The 21,954-nt window shown below is 41.7% G+C and overlaps 1 protein-coding gene across 1 annotated transcript in view; it reads right to left on the minus strand.

Moving 5' to 3' along the window:
• LOC147751601 (solute carrier organic anion transporter family member 1C1-like) overlaps positions 1-21,234 on the minus strand; it is a 569,256-nt gene extending 548,022 nt beyond the window's left edge. Inside the window, exons 1-2 of the mRNA XM_086920557.1 lie at positions 21,103-21,234; positions 5,883-6,021 (exon numbers count right to left, since the gene is read on the minus strand). Of these exons, the coding sequence (XP_086776683.1) occupies positions 5,883-6,002 (120 nt within the window). The 5' untranslated portion in view covers positions 6,003-6,021; positions 21,103-21,234. The remainder of the gene's footprint in view (positions 1-5,882; positions 6,022-21,102) is intronic.
• Positions 21,235-21,954: the final 720 nt, after the last annotated feature.

The following is a 21,954-nucleotide window of genomic DNA, read 5'->3' on the forward strand; positions in this document are numbered from 1 at the left end:
GGAACCACTTTAGATTCTGTTATGCTGGTAACCGCAATTTCCTTTCTGTTTTCAAGCAATTCTCTTGGTGTGTTGGGCAATGTGTCCGTGGGAGTAACACCAGATTCTATAAGGACCACTGATTTGTTATCCTCCATTGCAGCTTTAGTCTTGCCGTTTTCCCACAAGTTAAAAATCTGACAAGTACTCTTCAGATTAGAGGCCTGACCAAGCTTGTTTCGGAGGGGGTTCGATCTGGTTTTAGAATTTGATCTTCCTACCAATATTCTCCCAGACCTCAATTTCTTTGTCATCATCCCACTCCAGTAATATCAGAAAGGGGGCTGGGGAGATGTAAGTGGAATTAGTTTACCAGATTATAAGTCTCAGATGATCAATATAGCTATCTAACATTAGTGAAGAAAATGAGTGGTTTGAATCTAAGGTGCACAAAGGAAAAGTACAGATCCTAAATAGCCGAAATAGTTTATGGGGCTAATAAGGGGGTAACTGTTAGGGACAGGGCCTAGCCTAGCCTTCTCGTGCCTCTGAGGGCCTCAGAGGGCCCGCCCTTGTCCCGGGCTTCTCCCGGGCGCTACCGCGCAGCGGTCTGCTACACTCAATATATAAGTTACAAGGTGATAGGGGCGTGGCCTCCAGGGAGAGCGTCACCAGGTGGGATAGGTGATTGAGGCTGCTGGGACTCTTGGGAGTTGGAGTCCAGCAGTGCCCACGCTCGCAGCCCTGATTTGCCTACAGCCCAGGAAAAGGTGATAGCAGTGACCAGCTGTGAAGCGGGACCCGCGGAGCGGGTCCGGCGAAGAGTAGCGCCTTTCAGAGCGCTTCCAACGAACAGTGCCGCGCTTCCACAGTCCACCGGCACCAAGCACAGTCACAGGTCAGCAGGTCTAAAGGATGAGAGATCCGCAGGTTAGGCAGATCCGGGGCCTTTTCTCCAAACAGCAGCAGGGGGCGTGGCCTCCAGGGAGAGCGTCACCAGGTGGGATAGGTGATTGAGGCTGCTGGGACTCTTGGGAGTTGGAGTCCAGCAGTGCCTACGCTCGCAGCCCTGATTTGCCTACAGCCCAGGAAAAGGTGATAGCAGTGACCAGCTGTGAAGCGGGACCCGCGGAGCGGGTCCGGCGAAGAGTAGCGCCTTTCAGAGCGCTTCCAACGAACAGTGCCACGCTTCCACAGTCCACCGGCACCAGGCACAGTCACAGGTCAGCAGGTCCTATGTACATATCTTTTCACAGGAGAGTCCTCACGCAGTACAGCACCAGAAAGGGAGGAGAGGGCACCAGTACATTGTTTCATGGAATTTTCTTCACTCTAGGTTGCGGCTACCAACTTGCCTCGAGTTAATGCAATAAACACACTCACATATATTTGTACTGTTTGCAGTGTTTTATGCCTATTACGATGCATTTATTCATGCTATATAAGTATTGAAATACAGTGTACACATTTAAGTAGGATTTTACATGTATTAGAGACCATAATAATTCCTGTATGCATAATGTGCAGGATGATATTATAGCCATATAATGTAACTGTGTGTATTTTAAGTTGCCTGCACTGTAGGCCCAGAACTATGGGTTGTTGTCGGTTTAGAGCTTTGGTTGCTCAATAAGTAATTAAATGAATCCTTTTTGTGTGCCAAGACAGTATGTTCTCATCCTTCTGCAGGTGCAGAAATTCAACCTCCTTATTCTTAGTTTTAAGGAGATACCTGGAATGTCTTTGAAGAAGTCTATAAGGCGAGAAGGAAGGATGCCTTCCGTGCCTGGCCTATCTGAACCTCAAGGCCACTAGAAGACAAGAAGAACATAATAAAAGTGTCTATGGAAATCTACAAATAGAATATTTCAAGTGAACAGTTCATCATGTGATACATTTGGGGACGGGCGAATTTTGTCTTTTTGTATGATGCGCAGTGACAGAAAAAGGACACTTCTACATTTTTCGAAGGAAAAAGAGTATCTTAGAACGAGCTCTATATAGCCTTAGGCTATCTGACCCATTTGACATGAGTACTTCTTAGGAAGTCAACACGTGCTGACACCTCTGGGGTATGATATAAGGGAAATAGGCAAGACCCTCAGAGAGGGCAGTGTAGGGAAAGATAACCTTTGTTTTCCTTCCTCATGAAAAAGGATTTGGACTCAGCTTAAATTCTTGGTTGCATTTCTATTTTGGAGTTCATCACATTATGCCTTTTATGCCAAATTAATTATATTTGTAGGTTCGGCTCTGTATTGATTTTTATGTACCTATATTTTCTGATTTTAAGGTGTGTTTATATTTAACTATTTTTGGCCTTATAATAAAATCCATAAACTGGAATTCTGAGTCTGTGGTCCTTTAACATGACAAAATTGTAAGTACAATTTTGAATTGTTTACTCCCCTCAGCCACTTTCAGCAGGCAATTAAAAGATCATCTGCGCTGAATTTAGTAGGGAATGCAAGGACTACTTTTAGCATAATCAAATTGTAGCATTCCCTCCAAAATCTCCCTATTCTTCAGGAAAGAATAAATATGACATAACAACATTCAGTCTTAGAGGTCAAACAATTGTACGCCTCCAATGGTTATTCTGTTGACTGTATGACCAAACAAACTGTGAGTGAATTCTTAGTATTAACACAGGCTCATACATGGGAACATAGATCCATGATGGTAAAGGTGTAGGATGTTAAAAATATACCCATAACGCCATTGTGCATAAGAAAACTTAATCAGACGCAAATGCAGAGGGACACGTCTTACAAAATCCAGGAAACTGGCTATGATATTTTAAAGGCTCGGCAGTGGGTTACCTTTAACCTTTAATTAATCATCTAACAGTTAAGCTTTACTAAGGCTACTCTTCTATACTAAATTGTGATGTGATTGAATGCCCAGTAGCTTGCTTAATATGCAAACGCCACGCTGGAAACATATTTGCCACCAAAAACAAATTTACCACTGCCAAATTGCTTCTCACCTATTGCTTTATAGTAGGGAAGGATTAAGTTGTGGACAAGAGGTATAAAAAATGATATGCATACATGATCGAAAACATTTTTTTCCAATAGTTATCTTCTAATATTAAAAACAATGCCTAATAACAGGACACAAACAGCAACTTCAGCCAGGGATCATATAATTTGAGCAAAATGGTTGTGAATTTGATGACTAAACAATGTGTGGTGGGTTCAGTTTCGGACATAAATTCTCTAAAAGACTTCGCTTTGAAGTTGATCAAGACATTGTAGGAATAAGATAAAAGATGGATGGTTTTTATGTGCTCTGAAATGGTCATTACCTCCTCCTCCACCTTACTTTAATTCATTAAATAGTGAGGCGGTACTCCTCCTCAGGTACACCAATCCAAAGAAAAGCAAATTTGGCAGTATCAATAAGCTTCCATTGCCAACACTTTCTGTTTTTGTTGTGTCTGTCAGCACTATCAGTTATAGGTTCCCAACCACTTAATGAAAGCAGCTGCGTTGACACGCCGGTAACTGCAATCGCTCTAGCTGCACTTTAGTAATTCCTATAGGATCTAAGCATTGCACCTTAGTTCTAAAAAGAGCACTTTATCACCAGATTTTAAGTTAGTTTTATTCTTGCTAAAATTGAACTTTAAATCTCACTACTTGCACTAGAAATTAGAGCCAGTCAGAGCTCCTCGGCCATTTAATGAAAACAGCTGTGCAGACACGCCCAAGGTGGGCCAAAGCCAAGCCCCACTGCATCAGTCCGCAGCTGGCCTGGGCATGGGGCCAACCACTATGCCCAAAAGCCATCAATTAGACCCCCTACTTTTACAAAAACAAAACAATTTAGGGTTGCTAAATAACATTACTACAACCGCAGTACTGACCAGACCAACTGCAGTACTGGTCAGACCAACTAAACCATCTGTCACCACCTAGCTAGAAATACTAATCCTATTACCCACAAGGGTAATATTATTATTTAGCTAATGGTCACCTAACTCAAAATTCGATCCATGGTCAAACACCAAACTGAAATATTACACTTAATAAACATTGGCCCACATGCATCAAAGAAAAAAACGGTCGTAAACGGGCAGATTCTCAGATTCTGCCCCTTTGCAACAGGTATTTTTGCATTTCGGATGCATCAAACTTTACGCCCCACCACTTTAAAATCTCACCAGCCACCTCCAAGAGTTTAGTTGTTGAGGGTCCTTCAAATTCAGATACATCATCATCGAGTTCCCAGTGAAGCTCTTGATTTGGTGATAAACATTCTGAGAGGGACAAACCTGGTTTTCATAGCCATAAGTTCACTTCACAGGTCAAACGAATTTGCCAGCTTGCTCTGTTCTGAGGTTTTTACATTTGAACATGGGGTCAAATATACTGTTATTTCATGCAGCACGAGTGCTGTTATGTATGAAAGGAGAAAACAGGACACCAATATAGCTACAAAGATATGGCCATGCTGCTCTCTTTCCAAGCACTGGTACACCGTCAGGCTGCCTAGTGGCACACACACCTTTGCACAAAGCGTAAATGTTTGCGTGAGAGTCTAGGTTGGTTTGTGTCAATTTTGGCAACTTTGTACCAGCACAAAGTGCTCATACGTCTTGCCATTAGTGACTTTTTGGACGTTAAAATCCTCTAGCGTGGCATAGATGGAAGCCATAACTGGGCAGAACACCACAAGGAGGGATACATTCGCTGGTATGTCTCACTGAATGAGGTTTCTTTAAAGCAAACATTTCTGAGCAGGGCAAACCTGCTTCTCATACCCATCTTGGGTGCAAACTTATTAGGTAAACCTCAAAACGTTGTCTTGGTCCTCTGAAGTGGGAACAATTACTAAGCCCAAACGTCTTTAAATTTTTGGAAACGTTCCTCATGGCCAGTCCTGCAGCACTTAGCTTTTGGAGTCTTCCCAGGTCCAGGAATGTGCTAAGGAGGTAGTGTTCCAATGCACACCCACATATCTACACGCTGCTAAATGGTCAGAGGTTAACATTTGCTCTTCCTGGACTCCGAGGCAGGCTATTGTCCTCTCAGCTAGACTTAATTTTCCCAGCCAAGAGTGTTTATTCTAGTGCTGTTGCTAATGAATGGAATAACTGATTATATACCTGTTGTGGCTTAATGTCAATTTGAACGAAGTTCTTTTTTCCAATTGATTTCAGCATTAGATCAGACTTTAAAGATAATACAGAAATATTATCGAAGCATTTTTCTATCATTTCTTTAAGCAGAGATAGGAAACAAAAATGCATCCTATCTAGACTTATGAAGAGAAAGATCAGACACAATGAAAAACCTTTTGGAGTTTATTTCACTCTAAGAGCACACTGATCTCACTATGTAGCATGCCCTATTTGGTATAAGTGCTCAAAGTTCTGTGGGCTTAAAAGTCAAATTGTTAGGGTTGAATTACACAAATATAAAACAGGCCTTGCCTACATGACAAAGTGACACAGTGGTGCTCCTAGCAGACACACACATGTGGGTAGTTTAAATACACTCTGCTGCCGACATGCGATACATTGCATGCTATGAAAGAGGTGCATTTTGGCACCATTACAATGGACATCTGAATATTAGAAAGGCCAAAAAAAGATCTTCCAAAGTAGAGTATATGTTTGGGAGGCAGCACAAGTGCTTTACTATTGTTTATCAATGTTATAGCACATAGAGTCCCAAAGCTAGCAAATTCAAACAAGACAAATGCTGGACCATGACAAAAAATGGGTTATTTTTCACACTGCTATATTGTAAGAATGGAACTTGGTTTTTGACGACCCTATGGTTTCATGAGGTGTAAGTCATCATGTAATTATCTAGGCATTATTATAAGAATTAAATCACATGCAATGAATTCCAAGTTCTGCAGATAAATATGTCTGTACTAATGCACTGTACCTTTAAACTATCAAAGCAGGAAGTTTTTATCTTGACTTGGTCTTCTTTCTGGTTTTGAAATTTCAAGGGGGAATCCAATGCTGGCTCGCTGCCATTATTTGAGTCCATTTCCACAGTCATGATCTCTTGATGTAGATATCTGGAAACCAAAAACACATGGATTTGTAATAATGTTAATCCTTACACGTGATATTTTATCCAACAAAGTAGACACAAAGATCATGCAAAGTATTTAAACACAATCGAACATAATGAAATTCAGTTCAGCATTACTGCATTGATGTACATTTGATTGTGTGGAAAGTGATAGGAGGTAAGGGCAGGACATATGGCTGTTTAGTGGTATGTAATGGGTACACATGGAAGTTAATGTAATCAGGTTAGAGGGTTTAAGTAAACCCTTATGACTTTGAACATATTTCTAGAAAAAAAAAGTTTTAATCTTCGGGAAGTACCCAATAATATGAGTGACTATTTCCAGTTACTTTTTTATTTTATTTGTGTCAATTATTTAGAACTGATACAACTGTTCCTGCAATAAAAAAATAATTAGAACAGTATCACAATTACTGCATGAAACAAACTACCCGGAATAGTGCAAACCAATATAGAATTGCTCCAAAGCACCAAATTATAAAATCTCAAAAGTTAAGGAGAACTGACTGACCATCAGCCAAGTTTCCCATTAACAATTATGAGGGTCATTGTGAATTGAATGCTTTAAAAATTATGTTAAGAAATTTCCCAGAGTGTGCCAAGTACATGGGGGTTGTGGTAGTCATGCAAAGGTTGAGCTACTTAATGTATGTGGACACCCAATTCTAGTAGTCGTGCAAAGGTTGAGCACCTTAATGCATGGGGGCACCACATTCTGCAAGAAGATAGGTTTTAATAAAGTGTGACATGCAGTTAGGAAGTCTGGGCTACAGCATAGTAGGTACATCATGGACCTTCTCCTGCAGTAACTGAATAGCAGTGGATGATACCAGCACTTGGTGCCCAGTCAGAGTGATGCTTGTAGATTAGAAGAACATTAAGATGCATAGAAACTTAAATTACAATAGTGTAGGTCAGGGGTCTTAAACCTTTTCTGCAGTGAGAGCTACATTTGATTTGTGTAAATCATTGTGAGACACTAAAGGGTAATCAAGTAGCACATTGTTAACAGACACCCTCATGCACAGCTCCGTTGTCTTTAAGCCTAATGTCCATGGAACCAGATACTATCATTTGAACAAACTACTTTGACCGGTGCCCCTATGATGGGACTGCCACGTGTTAGTGAGAGTATGGTCTTTAGTGAAGTATGAACATGTGTGCATGTGACTGGGACAAAAGTGTATGGGTCACTGAGAGCCTATGTTGTATGTACTTGTGACACTGTAATCCCTTTTGTCATATGTGGCACAGTTACATGTATAATAAACACATATAACTCTTTTTTTTAAATGGGAGCAATTCGAAGAGTAGAAAATGTTCTGCAAAAAAGTTCATGATATAGAAAAAATGTCTGCACTTTAAATTTCTCCCACTTAAAATTATGACTGTATTTTTCATTTACGAATATTGCCCTTTCCCTACCAGCCACTAGGAGCAAGATCCCTGCTGTGTGTAAAGGCATCACTTTAAAATGGTAGAAAATCAAACTGAAGAGTTAACTTTATGTTTACATGGATTTCATAGGACTCATCACCTGAATATAATCCCATTTCCAAGAAACACATTTGCAAATAGAACGAATCTTGTAACCAGTGACCAGTAGACAAAATACCATATTTATACCAGAAAAATCCAGCCAATTATTTAAATGGGAGGAATTTAAAGAGAAGAAACATGCCTCATAAAACATTGAGGGCCTGATTTGGACCGACATCGTAGGTTTGAACTCCGACTACCATATTACAATGATGGCAGTCTGAGTTCATACTGGCCGGTGAATCCAACTCAGTTCCGATGGGCTCAAACAACCCATCGGCAGTCAGAAGTGTCTCATAATCCCTAACGGACGGCGTTTTTGCCGTTGGGATTATGATGCCACTTTCCAACAGCAGTTCCATGTCAGCCTTTCTGACATGGAACTGCTGTCGGAAAGTGTCTTTGGGGGCCCCTAGCAGGGCCCCAGCCCTCGGTTGTGACCTGGAAATCCCAGTACTGTTTTTCAGGCAGGGATTTACACAAACTCCCATTTCTCAAGCTCCTATAGAGAAATGGGAGTTTGCGACCACACCATGTGCAGTCGCATTGTAATTAAGTCTGCGGAACTACTGAGCTATGTTCAGTAACTTCCCCCACCGAAACAATTTCGGTCGGAAGCAACTCCGACCAACATCAAAATTAGGCCTAAAGACTTAATTGGCTTAATTGAAAGTGGGGAAAAATATTGAGGCTCAATATTTCATTGAAATATTTTTCTTCACTTTAAATTTGTCCCATTTAAAAAATAAGGCTGTATTCTTCAGTAATAAGTATGGCACAGTGTCTACTGGCTACTTCAAGCAAAAGGCCTGCTGTTTGAAAATGTGAGACTTTGAAATGGGAAAAAAATTCAATGAAGAGTTAACTTAGGCCCTAATTGAGCTAATTACGAATTTTAGGTGCGATGAGAGTCGGCGACCGCAGCATCAGTGGTCCCACTGTTGTATTATGAGTACGGTCGTCGAGCCGCCATTGTACCACCACAACCGGCAGGCATATTACAGGTTGCCACTTCGCCAGCAATCTCCTGGCAGTGATTAGGCCATGAAAATGCTAGCACTGAGGAAACTCAGGTTGGCCTACAGAGCCCCCTGTTGCATCAGGGCCTGGGGGTGCATGCAGTGGGTTACATGTTGATCCCCGCTGTCTGTATGCACCGCCTGTTCCTGAACAAGATGTACTGCATGTTATAGTGCAGTTCCATGCAGGAACAGTCTTCGGCAATCCCATGGCTCTGCATGGGACCACCAAAACCCCACCCGCCACACCATTGAAATAATTTGTAATCTGGCGGGGCCGGCGGTTGATTTTGGTGGTGTGGCAGTGGGGCACTGGGGTAGCGGCCTGCTGCCACACTGCCAAAGTAGTAATCAGGCCCTTAATCATCAAGGTAACTTTCCATTTTAATTTTCCATTCACACTATTTAACTGTATTCAGAAACATAATTATGTTCTTACACTCCAATATTAAGTTGTCAAAGACTTATTTAAGAGTTAAAACCTCAGTGCTTCAGTTCATCACCTCAGTGCCATGGGTCATAAATCTGACTCCAGCACTGCTCATTATCAGGCCCTGCCATCTGTAGCGTGAAAGACTTAATGTAAAATAAGCACAGCCTTCTCTTAACTTTAAAAGTAAAATAAATAACCCTTTGCTAATATTAAAAATGATCTTATGGCTGTGATCTACACTGACGGTGTCTAGAAGCTACTGATAGCTCATGATTGACTGGTTGGAGACACCTGGTGTAGGGTTATACAACATTTGGTAGTCTATGGTTATGAGGAACCCTAATAAACTGTTTCAATCAAAGTTATGATTTAATATAAAAGGCCTGATTTAAATCACGGGCGAAGCCCGCTTTACCACCATGGGGAGAAAATTACTCCATCCACATAGGAGCTGCACACCTCATTTATAAATGACAGCCAAGCAGGGGGACATTTATAAAAGCATTGACAGTAACCAGCATCACAGCGGTTTCTGTCGCAGCACACATCGCTTCCCAAACTCTCATCCTCGGAGCAGACCCTCTAGTATCTCAGATGACAACACCAGACTCTGCATTACAGCCTGGCAGCTCTTTGGAACCGACGAATCACACCGACTATTTGTTGCATCCTCGATACTGGACTTTGCAGTGCAAGCCCCATCGACGAGATCCTCAATAACGACACAGGCCCTTGCACTGCAGCCTCACCTCATATCGAAACAAACGTATCACTTCAGCTGCAGATCGCATCTCCGATGTGGATCCATGCAATGCTCCACAAACCAGGAATTAAGGCACTCTGTTTAGCGGGCCTTGCTGCTTCCCTGTAAATGGCCCATGCTCTATCACAGTTTGCCTGAACATGTGACTTCATCCCGATCCAGGACGACCTGATATCCAGAGTTGGTGCTTTACGCCTTTGAACACCATTTTTTCTAAAGACTTTAAAATTCAATATTTCCAGTTCTTCTAATTGGACTTTTGTGGTTTTAGCATCTATATTTCCAGCCTATTGCGGGATCTCTTTTTTGTCATGTTTTCACTATTTTACTGTGTGTAACTAAGTGTTACACAATTACTTTACAGATTGCCTCTACATTAAGCCTGAATGCTCTGTGCCAAGCTATCAAGGGTTGAGCATAGGATAATTTGGGGTTTGTTTGTGCCTTACCCTTACTATGACAATTGCTGCTGCTTGAGCATTGCTCACACAATGAACAACTGTTGAAGTATCAGAAAGTCATTATTGGTCAACAAGCATTAATCAATTGGTTAAAAATGTGTAATTGAAATTCATAACAATGTATTTTGCAACTTAGAATTGTTCTCTATGGTGCACTGTGAGAAATGTGGTTGTTGGTTAAGTGGGGGGTTCACCCTGTTTAAGCAACAGCCACTTTCTCTGTCAAGGTGAACTACAAAAGTCACCAAAATAACATGTTCTCTAATCTCTAGTAGCTTGCCACAATAGCACTCAGGCTTAGTTCAGATACAATGTTTAAAGTGTTTATGTAGCACACAAAGAGTAATAAAGTAGAAACACAACAAAAAATAACCCCACACAAATGTATGAGGTACATTTCTTAGAAATTATTTGACACCAAAAAGAGAAACATCAATCAGCGTAACAAAAGTTATGATTTTTTTAATTTTAAGCTAAGAACGAGTTCCTAAAAGATTAAAGTGACAACTGTGAACATTTAGTCGCGCAAGTACAGGTCAAAGTCAAAATATTTGGCTGACCATGATAGAGCTTGGTTTGGATACAAGAAGTGAATTGGGTGCAGCTGCCATTACCTTTATATTTAGGAGAAATTTCAACAAAAATGGCCTGAGAAGCTAAAGTTTCAGCGGAGCAAGGCTGCTGTCGGTGTCCAGAAGGTGTGGTTGTGGCTGACCCACTGACAAAGTCAACGTGAAGATTTACACATTGAGGCTTAGTCTCTTTTTTGAAAGTCGACAACCTTCAGCTGGACAATGCTGCAAACTGTAAATGAAAAGGACTCCACGATGCCCAATATGCCATTTGCGAATAATCGCTGAATAGGATTTGCTGCTGTGGAGAAGAATGTAGCAGGAGCTACCGCAAAGTCAATCTGGCCTGCAATGCACCTTGAGTGGATTGACGAGCAAATAGGTCCCAGTCTCTTTTCGGTTCTCAGAACCCTTTTTAGGCCAACATTTGGTAAGTTCAGAATTATAGATTTGGGTTGTCTAGGCACCTTTAACACCACTTCTAAGGGTCCAGGGCTGGAAATGCACCACCTGTAGGATTAACTCTCACTCAGACTGGGTCCAGCTCTGAGTTCATAATAGTTGGAGCCTTTTCTGTACAGAATGCTGGCAAACTAGCCCTTGGAGTCTCTCTGGCTTCCCTGGTACGAAGAGATGGAACAGGGCTCAGGAAGCAGGGTAGGACTCTGAGGGTTTAAGTCCTTTCAGAAGTAAAAAAGTATTTTTCTGAAGTACTCAGCAGGCACTCCTCTGATAGTCCTTCCACAGGCCAGAAATAAAACTGAAAAGTGAGTCTCGCTGTCCTATTTTTATACCTTTGCCTTCTTTGAAGTAGGAGATGCTTAAAGAGGATTCCCTTTGAAGTGTTTGGAGTTTACTGCCTTCCCTGCTGTGTCTCCAGCCTGGGTCCATGCACAATGAGGTAGTGGGAAGTCCTTTGTGTGAAAGCAGAGCACAACTTAATGACTTGTAAGTGGGGATGTATCCCACTCTGCACCCCCCATCCTACCAGCAATGACCCATCCAGGCACACCTAATCCCTTTATTGTGTGGCTGTTTGAGAGGAAACACAAAGTCCAACTGCCAACTACACTATGTCATTTGACTCAAGAACAGGCTGCCAGCACACAATAGCCAGGGCAGGAAAATGGTAACTATAAAAATGGCATTTTCAAAGTTGTAACTTAAAATCCGATGTTACCATTAAAGAGAATTTTAAATTACAAAGCCTCAGACACCAAACATGAAATCTCTACCAGTTCCCAATCAAATGCTAGCATTTATTACATTTAATAAGGCAAGACAGTGTTATCCTTTGGTACTGAAAACATTAATTTAGGAGTTTTTCACTACCAGGATATGTAAACCTAAAAATACATCTCCCACCTTTTAATTTTTAATGAATCCTGCACAATGTATTGTATGTATGTATTGGCATTTATATAGCGCTCTACTTACCCGTAGGGTCCCAAGGCGCTTCGACCGCTGCGAAACCCTTCCTGGCTTCCCTGAAAGATGATCCCTTAATGGGTATCTCCAGGGTGAGACCAGGCATCCCCGGCGGTCTGGTGGGGCCGTTAGTGAAGATGAGGCAAGCTAATGCCCAGAGTTGCCGAGTGTGATCGCTAATCAGAGTGGGCACCGAGGCGAGAGAATTATCGAGTCCGCTGACCCTGGTCCAGAAACCTGCCGCGCCGGGAATCAAACCCTGGTCCCGGGCCGTCCTCTGCTCTCGGGTCTGCCGCCTCTAACCAGTGAGCCACACTACTTCACAATGAGTTGCCTAGATCTTACCTTACGGGTGACTTACATGTAATAAAAGGGGAGTTTGAGTCTTGGCAAGGGGTCCCTTTGGTAAGTTGAATTTGAAGTTTAAACTGCATTCAGGGTGCAAAGGTAGATTTTGGACATGTTTAAAGAGGTTACCTTAGTGAGAACATAATATCAGCTGAAAGCTTACTAGTGACATTCAATTTACCGGTTGTGAGTATATGGTATGCCACTTTACTAGGGACGTATGAGTATGTTAAATATGCCAATCAGCTGTAAGCCAATGTCCCCACGTTTTATGGAGTGAGCACAAACACCTTAGCACTGGTTATCAGTCCAAACACCAGCAAAAACAATTTCAGAATGATAGGAGGCAAGATGTTTAGGTAAGACCCCCCCAAGGCTGACAGGTCTAATATGCAATTTTGAATCTGAGTTGTCCTTTACAGTTCTAGATAAAGTGTAGTTCTGAGTGGCCTCATATTAGACCAAGAAAGTCCTCCTCTGAATGTAGTTCCAGGAACGACTCATATGTCAAGTGCCCTTAGAAAAGATAATTCTAGAAGCAACAGAAAAGGTTCCTCTCTAAAAGATGCACAATTCTATTCAGAGGCAGGCCACTCTGATCCACTATACAACAATTTAGAAATTCCAGCTAATCATTCAGACTGATAACTTGAATAAAGTTTAAACTGCTATTTAGAGGGGAGATGGGCGAGCTTGACCAACCTTCTCCTTGAGGGTGCTCTCACATTCTCACGCTCTCACTGTGCCAAAACAAATGACTGGGGGCAGAGATGTAAAATCCCCTCCATGATACCACTGGTGCAGTCTGTAATTTCAATAGTGTGTATGTAGGTATGAATGGAATTAGACTGGCATCAAGCGAAGTGTTTCTCTGAGAAGCCCTTATGCATCTGTCACGGTCCTGAAATGTTCAGTATTCTCTGATCATCTTTATCATAGAGTTCATAGGGAGCTAATACTGATGTAGACACATATATGTCTGATATCAAGAAAAAATAGGGGAGTAAAAATGCTCCTACCTTACCAACTTAAATGTTGCCATGTTAGCAAATGTTACCTTCTAGGAAAGGGTGTTTCAAATTTGTTGCTCACATTCAAGATCATTGGATAAGAAAAATTAAGTTTTTAAAAAACAAAGCTCTTAAAATACATATGACTTTGCTATGTTTGCCAACTACCCAGTGATTTGTATCTGTCTGACTTACATTTCCTGCGTTGCCTTCCCAATGTTGTTGTTGATTTCTGTACACAAAACTCGTAAATTGCTGAGTTTTGATAAAAGCAAAATCCTATTCACTCGGTCTTCAGTATCTTGATTCTGTAAACAAATATATAGATGGGTCTCTATGCCTTTTCTCTTTGAAGAATTGAACACACGTGTGTGTATAGATTGCATACAGGTTTTTATCTACAGCGTTACTCGCAGGTCTCAATGGTTAAACATGTAAAATATAAAAACACTTGCTGTTGCTCAAAAATAAAAAGAAATGACTTAATAATAAATAGAGGCCATCTATAGGTCATTTTCTCAGCTTCCCATCAGGGAGGAAATGTCTACATCTATGGCTCTTAAACCATTGCTAACCATCCCCAGTCCGAACTGGGATGAGTTCTTAGCTTTGACAACAAAAGTCAAATCCGGTTCTCCGGATGATCCCTTGCGACCCGCTCAATTCCGGGAACTTGCTGAATGTTGCTATCCTGCCCTACACGATCTCATCAATCTGTCCTTTAGCTCGGGCAGTGTTCCCAAGGCCTGGAAACAGGCGATGGTCATTCCGATCCTTAAAAAACCTACCCTCGATCCGACTAAGCCAGAACACTACCGGCCCATTTCCCTTCTTCCTTGGCCAGCCAAGCTAGCGGAAGCACATGCTAACCGTATTCTATCTGCTCACTTGCAAGAAATGAATCTACTGGACATTTCCCAGAACGGATTCCGTGCAGGTCATAGCACCGAAACAGCTCTCTTGGCTGTGGTGGAACATATTAGGAAGATGTTGGATCAGGGTCAGACGGCGGCACTGATCCTTTTGGATCTCAGTGCCGCCTTTGACACGGTGTCCCATCAGATTTTATTACATCGTCTGATGGAGGCTGGAGTCGGAGAGACGGCACTCGAGTGGTTTCGCTCTTTTCTTGAGGATCGAGGTTTCAAAGTGTCCACACCTCCTTTTGTTTCTGCTTCACGTCCTATTCTTCAGGGTGTTCCCCAAGGTTCGGCTCTCAGCCCCACTTTATTTAATCTATATGTTCAGCCTCTGGCGGAGGTAGCCCACAGTTTTGGTCTTTCCTTAGTGTCATACGCCGATGACACGCAGCTGGCGGTGGCACTAAACGGCGACTCCAACATGGACGCCCCCACCTTCCAGTCAGCGTTAAAAGCTGTTTCTGGCTGGATGGCGAACAACCGGCTTCAACTTAATGCCTCCAAGACCGAGGTCATTATTTTCGGTAAGGAAAGTGGCCTATGGGGAGATCAATGGTGGCCTACTGATCTTGGCCCTGTCCCTACCCCTGTGAGTGAAGTCAGAAACCTCGGGGTGTGGTTTGATGACAAGCTCTCATTTATCTCCCATACCAAACGCGTGGCTGGCGTATGTTTTGGTACTTTGCATTGTCTGAGACCCATTTTTAAATTTTTTGATGCTGAGACAAGACAGATTATGGTCCAGGCTCTGGTTCTTACCAGACTGGACTATGCCAATTCTCTGTTCTTGGGTTTAAATCAGGCTGAACTGTCCCGTCTTCAGAGGGTTCAGAATGCAGCCGCTAGAATGCTTGTTGGCCTCCCGAAATTTGTCTCAGCTCGCCAAACTATCCGTAATCTCCATTGGCTTCCGATTGAGCAAAGAGTTAAGTTTAAAGCCCTTTGCTTAACTTTTAAAATTCTTAAACTAGCCTCTCCCCCGATTCTTTCACAGACTATTCTGCACTATGTTCCTGCTAGAGCTCTTCGCTCTGCTGGATTGAACCTCGTCACAGTGCCCCGTTTTAAACGGGCTAGAATGGGTGGTCGCTCGTTCTCAGTGCTGGCGGCTGCCCTCTGGAACTCTCTTCCAGCCCCACTCCGTTCAATCCCAGACCTGTTTCTTTTTAGGAAGACCTTGAAGACCTTCCTCTTCTCCACAGTCTAGTCTGTCTTCTTGCCTTTGCCTTCTCATATGTGTGGTGTTATTCAGATCTCCAAGCGCCGGGACGCCTCTTAGCTGCGGCATCCGTGCGCTATATAAAAAATTAATAACATAACATAACATAAGTAACCTCTGATTTTAGGAATGAAAGTTAATTCTCTACATGGAAATTAAATGATATATGAACAAATAATTTGCCTAGTAACCAAGTGATCTAATTCAAAGTGTAATAACGAGAAGTAAACTGTAAAAAAAAAGCACCTCACCCTAGCACTACTTGTTATCAAGGTAGAGATATTTATATCTTTTTAGTGAATGTATTTTATTATTTATACAAGGTGCTAATACCACCAATGGATCCTTATGAGGGCTGATGCTCTGGGTAAAGGAGAAGCATATTGCAGGCAGAGTGGACATGGATTTACTGCCTGACGTCTAAGATGGCCCTTCAGATGTTGAGACAAAATATGCACTAAGAATATTTAAGAAAAGGTGATGAGCAGTGAATTGCAGTATATTATATTAAACAAAATTAATAAAAGAATACATTATAACATTGCCTGGTTTCTAGTGGATATTATCAAGGGATTTGTCAAACGAAGAATGTTTTCTTCTGTAGGAAATGGAACAACAGCAGCTGGGATAACAGCTGTAATTGAAAACTGGACTTAATAACAGACGATGTAGGAGTGGACCTCGTGGGTTCAACCATCAATGCACTGCTGCATTAACTAAACTCAAGCAGGCATTAGGAGAGAAGCCTAGGGACAAAAATGTAATAATTAATTTGAGAATGGAGTATAAGCGTGAGCTCAAATTGAGGAAATGTGAATTACAGCAATTGGCTTGGGAATCTTTGAACCAAGCGGCAGAACTCTCAAACTGTACCCTATTTTGGGCCACTGTTAATTCCCCCTTCTTAAAAGAAGATAAAACTCCAGAGTTAACATCTAACGTATTGAGTGAAGGGTGGATTGCCCCTTTCTCTTATATTTTTGACACCAATAGATCCTTAGTGAATGATCAGAATCAGTGGGCAGTCTTGCCGCTTGACATTTCAGTCCAGGAGGTTGAATGCGGAATACGTAACAGTAATGGAGGGAAAGCCCAGGGCCCTGACGGAGTCCCTATAGATGTTTATAAGGCAGCACCAGAAGTATGGGGACCTCTTCTTACTACTGTTTTTAATGCAGCTGTGTGCACTGAGCCCCCTGCAACCTGGGGTGAATCAATTATAGTACCAATTTATAAAAAGGGTACGAGGTCTGACGCAAAGAATTATTGCCCAATCTCTCTCCTTGACTCCTCTGTCAAGGTGATGAGTAGAGTCATGCTCGTAAGATTGGAGGACTGGGTTGAACAGAATGGAATACTAGCTGATAGTCAGTTTGGTTTCAGAAAGGGTCGCGGTACGCTCGATCAATGTGTCAATCTTGCTCTATTGATCGGGAAGTACACCGAAGCCAAACCAGGGTCAATGTATCTCTGCTTTGCAGACCTGAGTAGTGCTTTCGATATGGTGGACCATGCACTACTGTGGCCTACACTGCTGAAATTAGGCGCACCCAAAGGTATAATCTTTTTCCTGGCCAGGTTATACGAGAAGCTGAAAACCAGTGTGCGCTTCGGTACTAGAGGAGAATGCACCCAAAAATTTAGTGTCAGAAGAGGAATTAGACAGGGCTGTGTTTTGGCTCCCCTTTTATTTATTTTCTTCATTAATGAAATTGATGTCATTTTAAAAAAAGTTAATGCTGATGCCCCTCAGATCAACGGTGTACCTGTGCCGGTGCTTTTATACGCTGATTACGCTGTTTTATTATCAAGAACCCCGGTAGGACTACAGCGATTAATGGACTGTTTTTCTTCCTTCATTAAAGATAGAAAGCTGTTAATCAATAAAGGGAAGACGTACACAATGACCTGTGGAGCTAAAGCTAGAGTTTTAAAGAAATTTTTCATAGATAGAGAGATGGTGCAACAGTAATCTCCGAAACAAAATGGCAAAAAATGCCCACGGTATTTACAGATTTGCCGCTAAGATAGGGGATCATCGTTCAAGGGATATGTTAAAAATTTACCAGGCTAGATGTGCTACAATAGCTCTGTATGGGGTAGGAGTTTGGGGTCACAGTAGCGCCTCTGATTTACAACTGGAGGAAAATCTATTTTTAAAAAGGCTCCTCAGTTTGCCCAAGTCAGCCTCGACTGAGTTAATTCATCGAGAGCTTGCAGTCAATCACTTAGCTGATCTATTAGGCCTTAGGCCTTTGATGACTTGGCGGTCCATTTGGCTAGAGGATGACAAGCAATTTAATAGATGTATAGTTGAGGATTGTTTATGCCTGGATAATTATCAAAACATTCCCTGGCTAAAATATGTTGTTGGCTGTTTTTCGGCCATTTTTAACCTCAGTCTTTTAGATGATCCCGGTGCTGCATCTATAATCTGTAAATCTGAAATGAAAACTATCTTCCTGACATTTATGGGGAGAAAGCCGGCAATTGCAGCCGGATCTTTGTCTACCGTTATTTTCTATAACAAATATACCACTGTTATAGGTTTTCCTTTGTATTTAACCATGGTGACAAGGAATTCCCACAAATTTGTATTAACCAGGCTCCCATTCGGAATGGCTCACTGTTTGGTGACCCATCCTAATATCAAGAATCATCCGACTGGGCCCTGTATGTGTGATAATGTGTTCACCCAAAGCACTGTACATTTCCTATTGTTCTGCAAACTGTACACTCACTTTCGTATTGCTTTCCTGAAACCTATGTTTATTAAGTACGGAGTACGAACAGTTGCACATGCAATGAACTTAATTTTTAATTTGGAATCAGCTGACATCTGTTTTTATACTGCAACGTTTTTAAATCAGTGCATCAATGCTAGGAAAAGCATGATTTTTTAGAAATATAATTGTTTTTCTGGTTAATTGATTAGATATGCCTTTTTAGCTTAAATAACTACACCTTATCTGATATAATGATTATGAAATATGTATTAACTGTATTTATTATTTTATTTTTATCATGTTGTTTTTGTATGTGCTTTTATGGTCATCTATTTGAACCAAATAAAGCTTCATGAAATGAAATCTTTTTAGTGAATGTATTTTATTATTTATACAAGGTGCTAATACCACCAATGGATCCTTATGAGGGCTGATGCTCTGGGTAAAGGAGGAGCATATTGCAGGCAGAGTGGACATGGATTTACTGCCTGAAGTCTAAAATGGCCCTTCAGATGTTGAGACAAAATATGCACTAAGAAAATTAAAGAAAAGGTGATGAGCAATGAATTGCAGTATATTGTATTAAACAAAATTATTAAAAGAATACATTATAACATTGCCCGGTTTCTAGTGGATATTATCAACGGATTTGTCAAACGAAGAATGTTTTCTTCGGTAGGAAATGGAACAACAGCAGCTGGGATAACAGCTGTAATTGAAAACTTGGGGATCGGCAGGGTGGATCGCACAGGATTGGCTCGTGTGACAAGATTACCTGAAATCTACTCAAAGTAAACGAAGACCTTAAAAATGTGTGGAAGGCGTGTGCATAGCAGGGGGGGGGTAGATAAATCCTGAAAGAAGTAATTATCTGTTCCGAAACAGATAGGCACCACGCCATGAAAAATAAGAACCCATTAAAAGAAGCAGGAGTTTTCAGTTCAGTGAATTAAAACATGCTGGTTAACTTTAAACTGAAAATCAGAAAGTGTATATTGTACTCAGAACTGGATCACTCACGGGTGACTAGCAGCGCTCTACACATCTACTTATGATTGAGCACTGGACGAGTGAGTTTGCTTCTGGCCGGCTACATCAAAGAGTGTGATAGATTGACACACAATGTCCCAAATCACCGTTTGTTTCCTTTCTTAAACGGACTCCAAAGTCATGAGCAGTATACACTGCACACATTTCAGAAAAAAAGTAGAAAAGTGTCACTTTAACGTAGGCTTTAGAAGAGAGAAAGGTCATTTTGTGGTGGAAAACGTGAGATCCGAAAAACAATAGGAGTTATGGCATCAATATATTCTTTTTATATTTTAATAAAAAGTTTTAACTATAAAAGAGAGAAGGTTACTCGTTGCTAAACATCTTTGTCCGTTTGGAAATGCATTTCCGACTTGCAATTCGTATGTGTGGGTCCTTCAAGCTCTAATGATGAAAATGTATTTCCGTGTGTCACTGGACTCGTAAGAGACCATAAATAACAGAGCAGTAGACGTGCTTCCGCTGATTTTTAGGTGTGTGTTATACTACACTTTTTGATTATACTAAAATTTCAGCTGTGGTATACTTATAAGGGTTTCAGCTCGCATTCGCCATTCTTTGGTCTGTTGCTGCCCCCTTCACATGTGTTTCCACCCACTACAGCATACAGCTGGGCATTGCCTAAATGAGCCACTTCAGTAATTGACTACATTCATCGTGAGTGACATCTTTCTGCTGTTTCACAAGGTGCACATACACACAACGTTGTCCATTTCACTGCCAGGCACTACTATACAAATGTGTGCGTTTTGAGGTCAAAATATATGTTTCCATTAAGCTAATGGCTTCTTTTTTATATTTTCCAGGCCTCAGAAGCTTCTCAAACAGTCAAGTTTGCAAAGCACCCTAACAAACGCAGCATTGACAGAACGACAGAGCTATTGGCGTTGCCAATGTGTTTATGATGATGCCTGGCCCTTTCCCTGTCCTCAGTCTTGAGAGCAAGCTGAGAACTGTGGGCCCCGAAACCGCAGTCGCACATTTATGACGGGCATTTTGCTCTTACAATTCTGCTGCCTAGGTTTTGTGTTGCGCAGATGTGAATTTACAGGGCAGAGGATCAGAGGTTCTCCTGAAGGTGCGCAGCTTCAGTCCCCAGCACCTGTTAGTGAAGTCTAGGCAGAATACGTTACCAGCTGCAACTTTCTCAAGCTGTGTTGAGAAGTGCTGACAGGCATCTTCGAGGTATTTTCCTTGAAGTATGTAAGCGACCTAGTTTCCAGCTTTCACATAAGGGCCATTATACAAAAACTAATCCGATTACGCTGCAAGGGGAGCATAATTTTCTGTTTCCAGGAATGTAGAACTCCGGTAGCTAATATATTAGTTGGAAAGCATGGACATAATTTTCGTAAATGTAATAGGTGTGTTACAAGAAACCTGCACTTCATTTTAAAAAATATAACGCATTATGTACCTTAACATGTAAAATAACCGGTAGGACAAAAAAACAAAAACTCAGCAGTATTCCAACTTTCGCTACAAGTATCTATCTCACAAGTTCACATTAATATACTACGATATTTATCACAAACATGCCATTTTACATATTTGTGGAACTTTAAAATAGACATACCTGGAACCTGCAAGTAGTTTTCAGCTGTTCCTAGTCCATCAGTGTGATGCAAAGAGACGTCTTTGAGCAAGATGTGCTAACTTTAGCAGCTCACAATGATTAACTCTCCTTTAACTGATCTTTGCCCAAAACAAACTGAAACAGGACCCGGGCAAACATTTTGCATCGTTCCTACCCCCTCTGCAAACGCACCGCCCCCCAACATGCATGCAATCAGAAACATGTTGCTCTTCGAAAAGTAAACAAAATTATCTGGAAAAGGGTATTTTAAAAGGGCGCCACACCAACAAAATACCTCTACAGCCCATGCAAACAATATAGGGGGAAACCATGTTTTCGAGCATCTCATATTAATTAGCATTGGAACACTAGCCATCTACACAAACTAAGTTGCCTTGAAATGTTTTCTGCCTTGTTGGGATTAATGCACGACAGAAGCAGAATCGTCGAGTTTTCCCTTTTATGCCATGTTGGGGGTTATTTTAGCAGTGCCTATACGCCACACAATGGCCTCTTGGCGTTGGTGACTGAGAGGACTAGTGTTACTGTGACATCAGACATATGACGTGAGGGAACAGAATCCCTTTATGTGGCACGATACTATAAGGCAGGGATCGAGTCAGGGTACCACGCGGGTGGACAGCGTCCCCCCACTTATTTTACCAGAAGCTCGATAACTGGAGCAAATGGAGTCACACATTCACTCTTTGGCCTCTGTGGGGTGAGTTCGGAGCTCATTCAGAATGCTGCTCATGCGCTGGCTTCTCTGATGCAATGGCATCTAAGGGGGGAGCGAGGGGAGGCAATGAGTCTCATGGTGCATGCCAGCTTTTGTGACGTAACTTCCTGTCG

This window comes from Lissotriton vulgaris, chromosome 1_1 (assembly GCF_964263255.1).
Source record: "Lissotriton vulgaris chromosome 1_1, aLisVul1.2, whole genome shotgun sequence".
Taxonomy (NCBI): Eukaryota; Metazoa; Chordata; class Amphibia; order Caudata; family Salamandridae; genus Lissotriton; species Lissotriton vulgaris.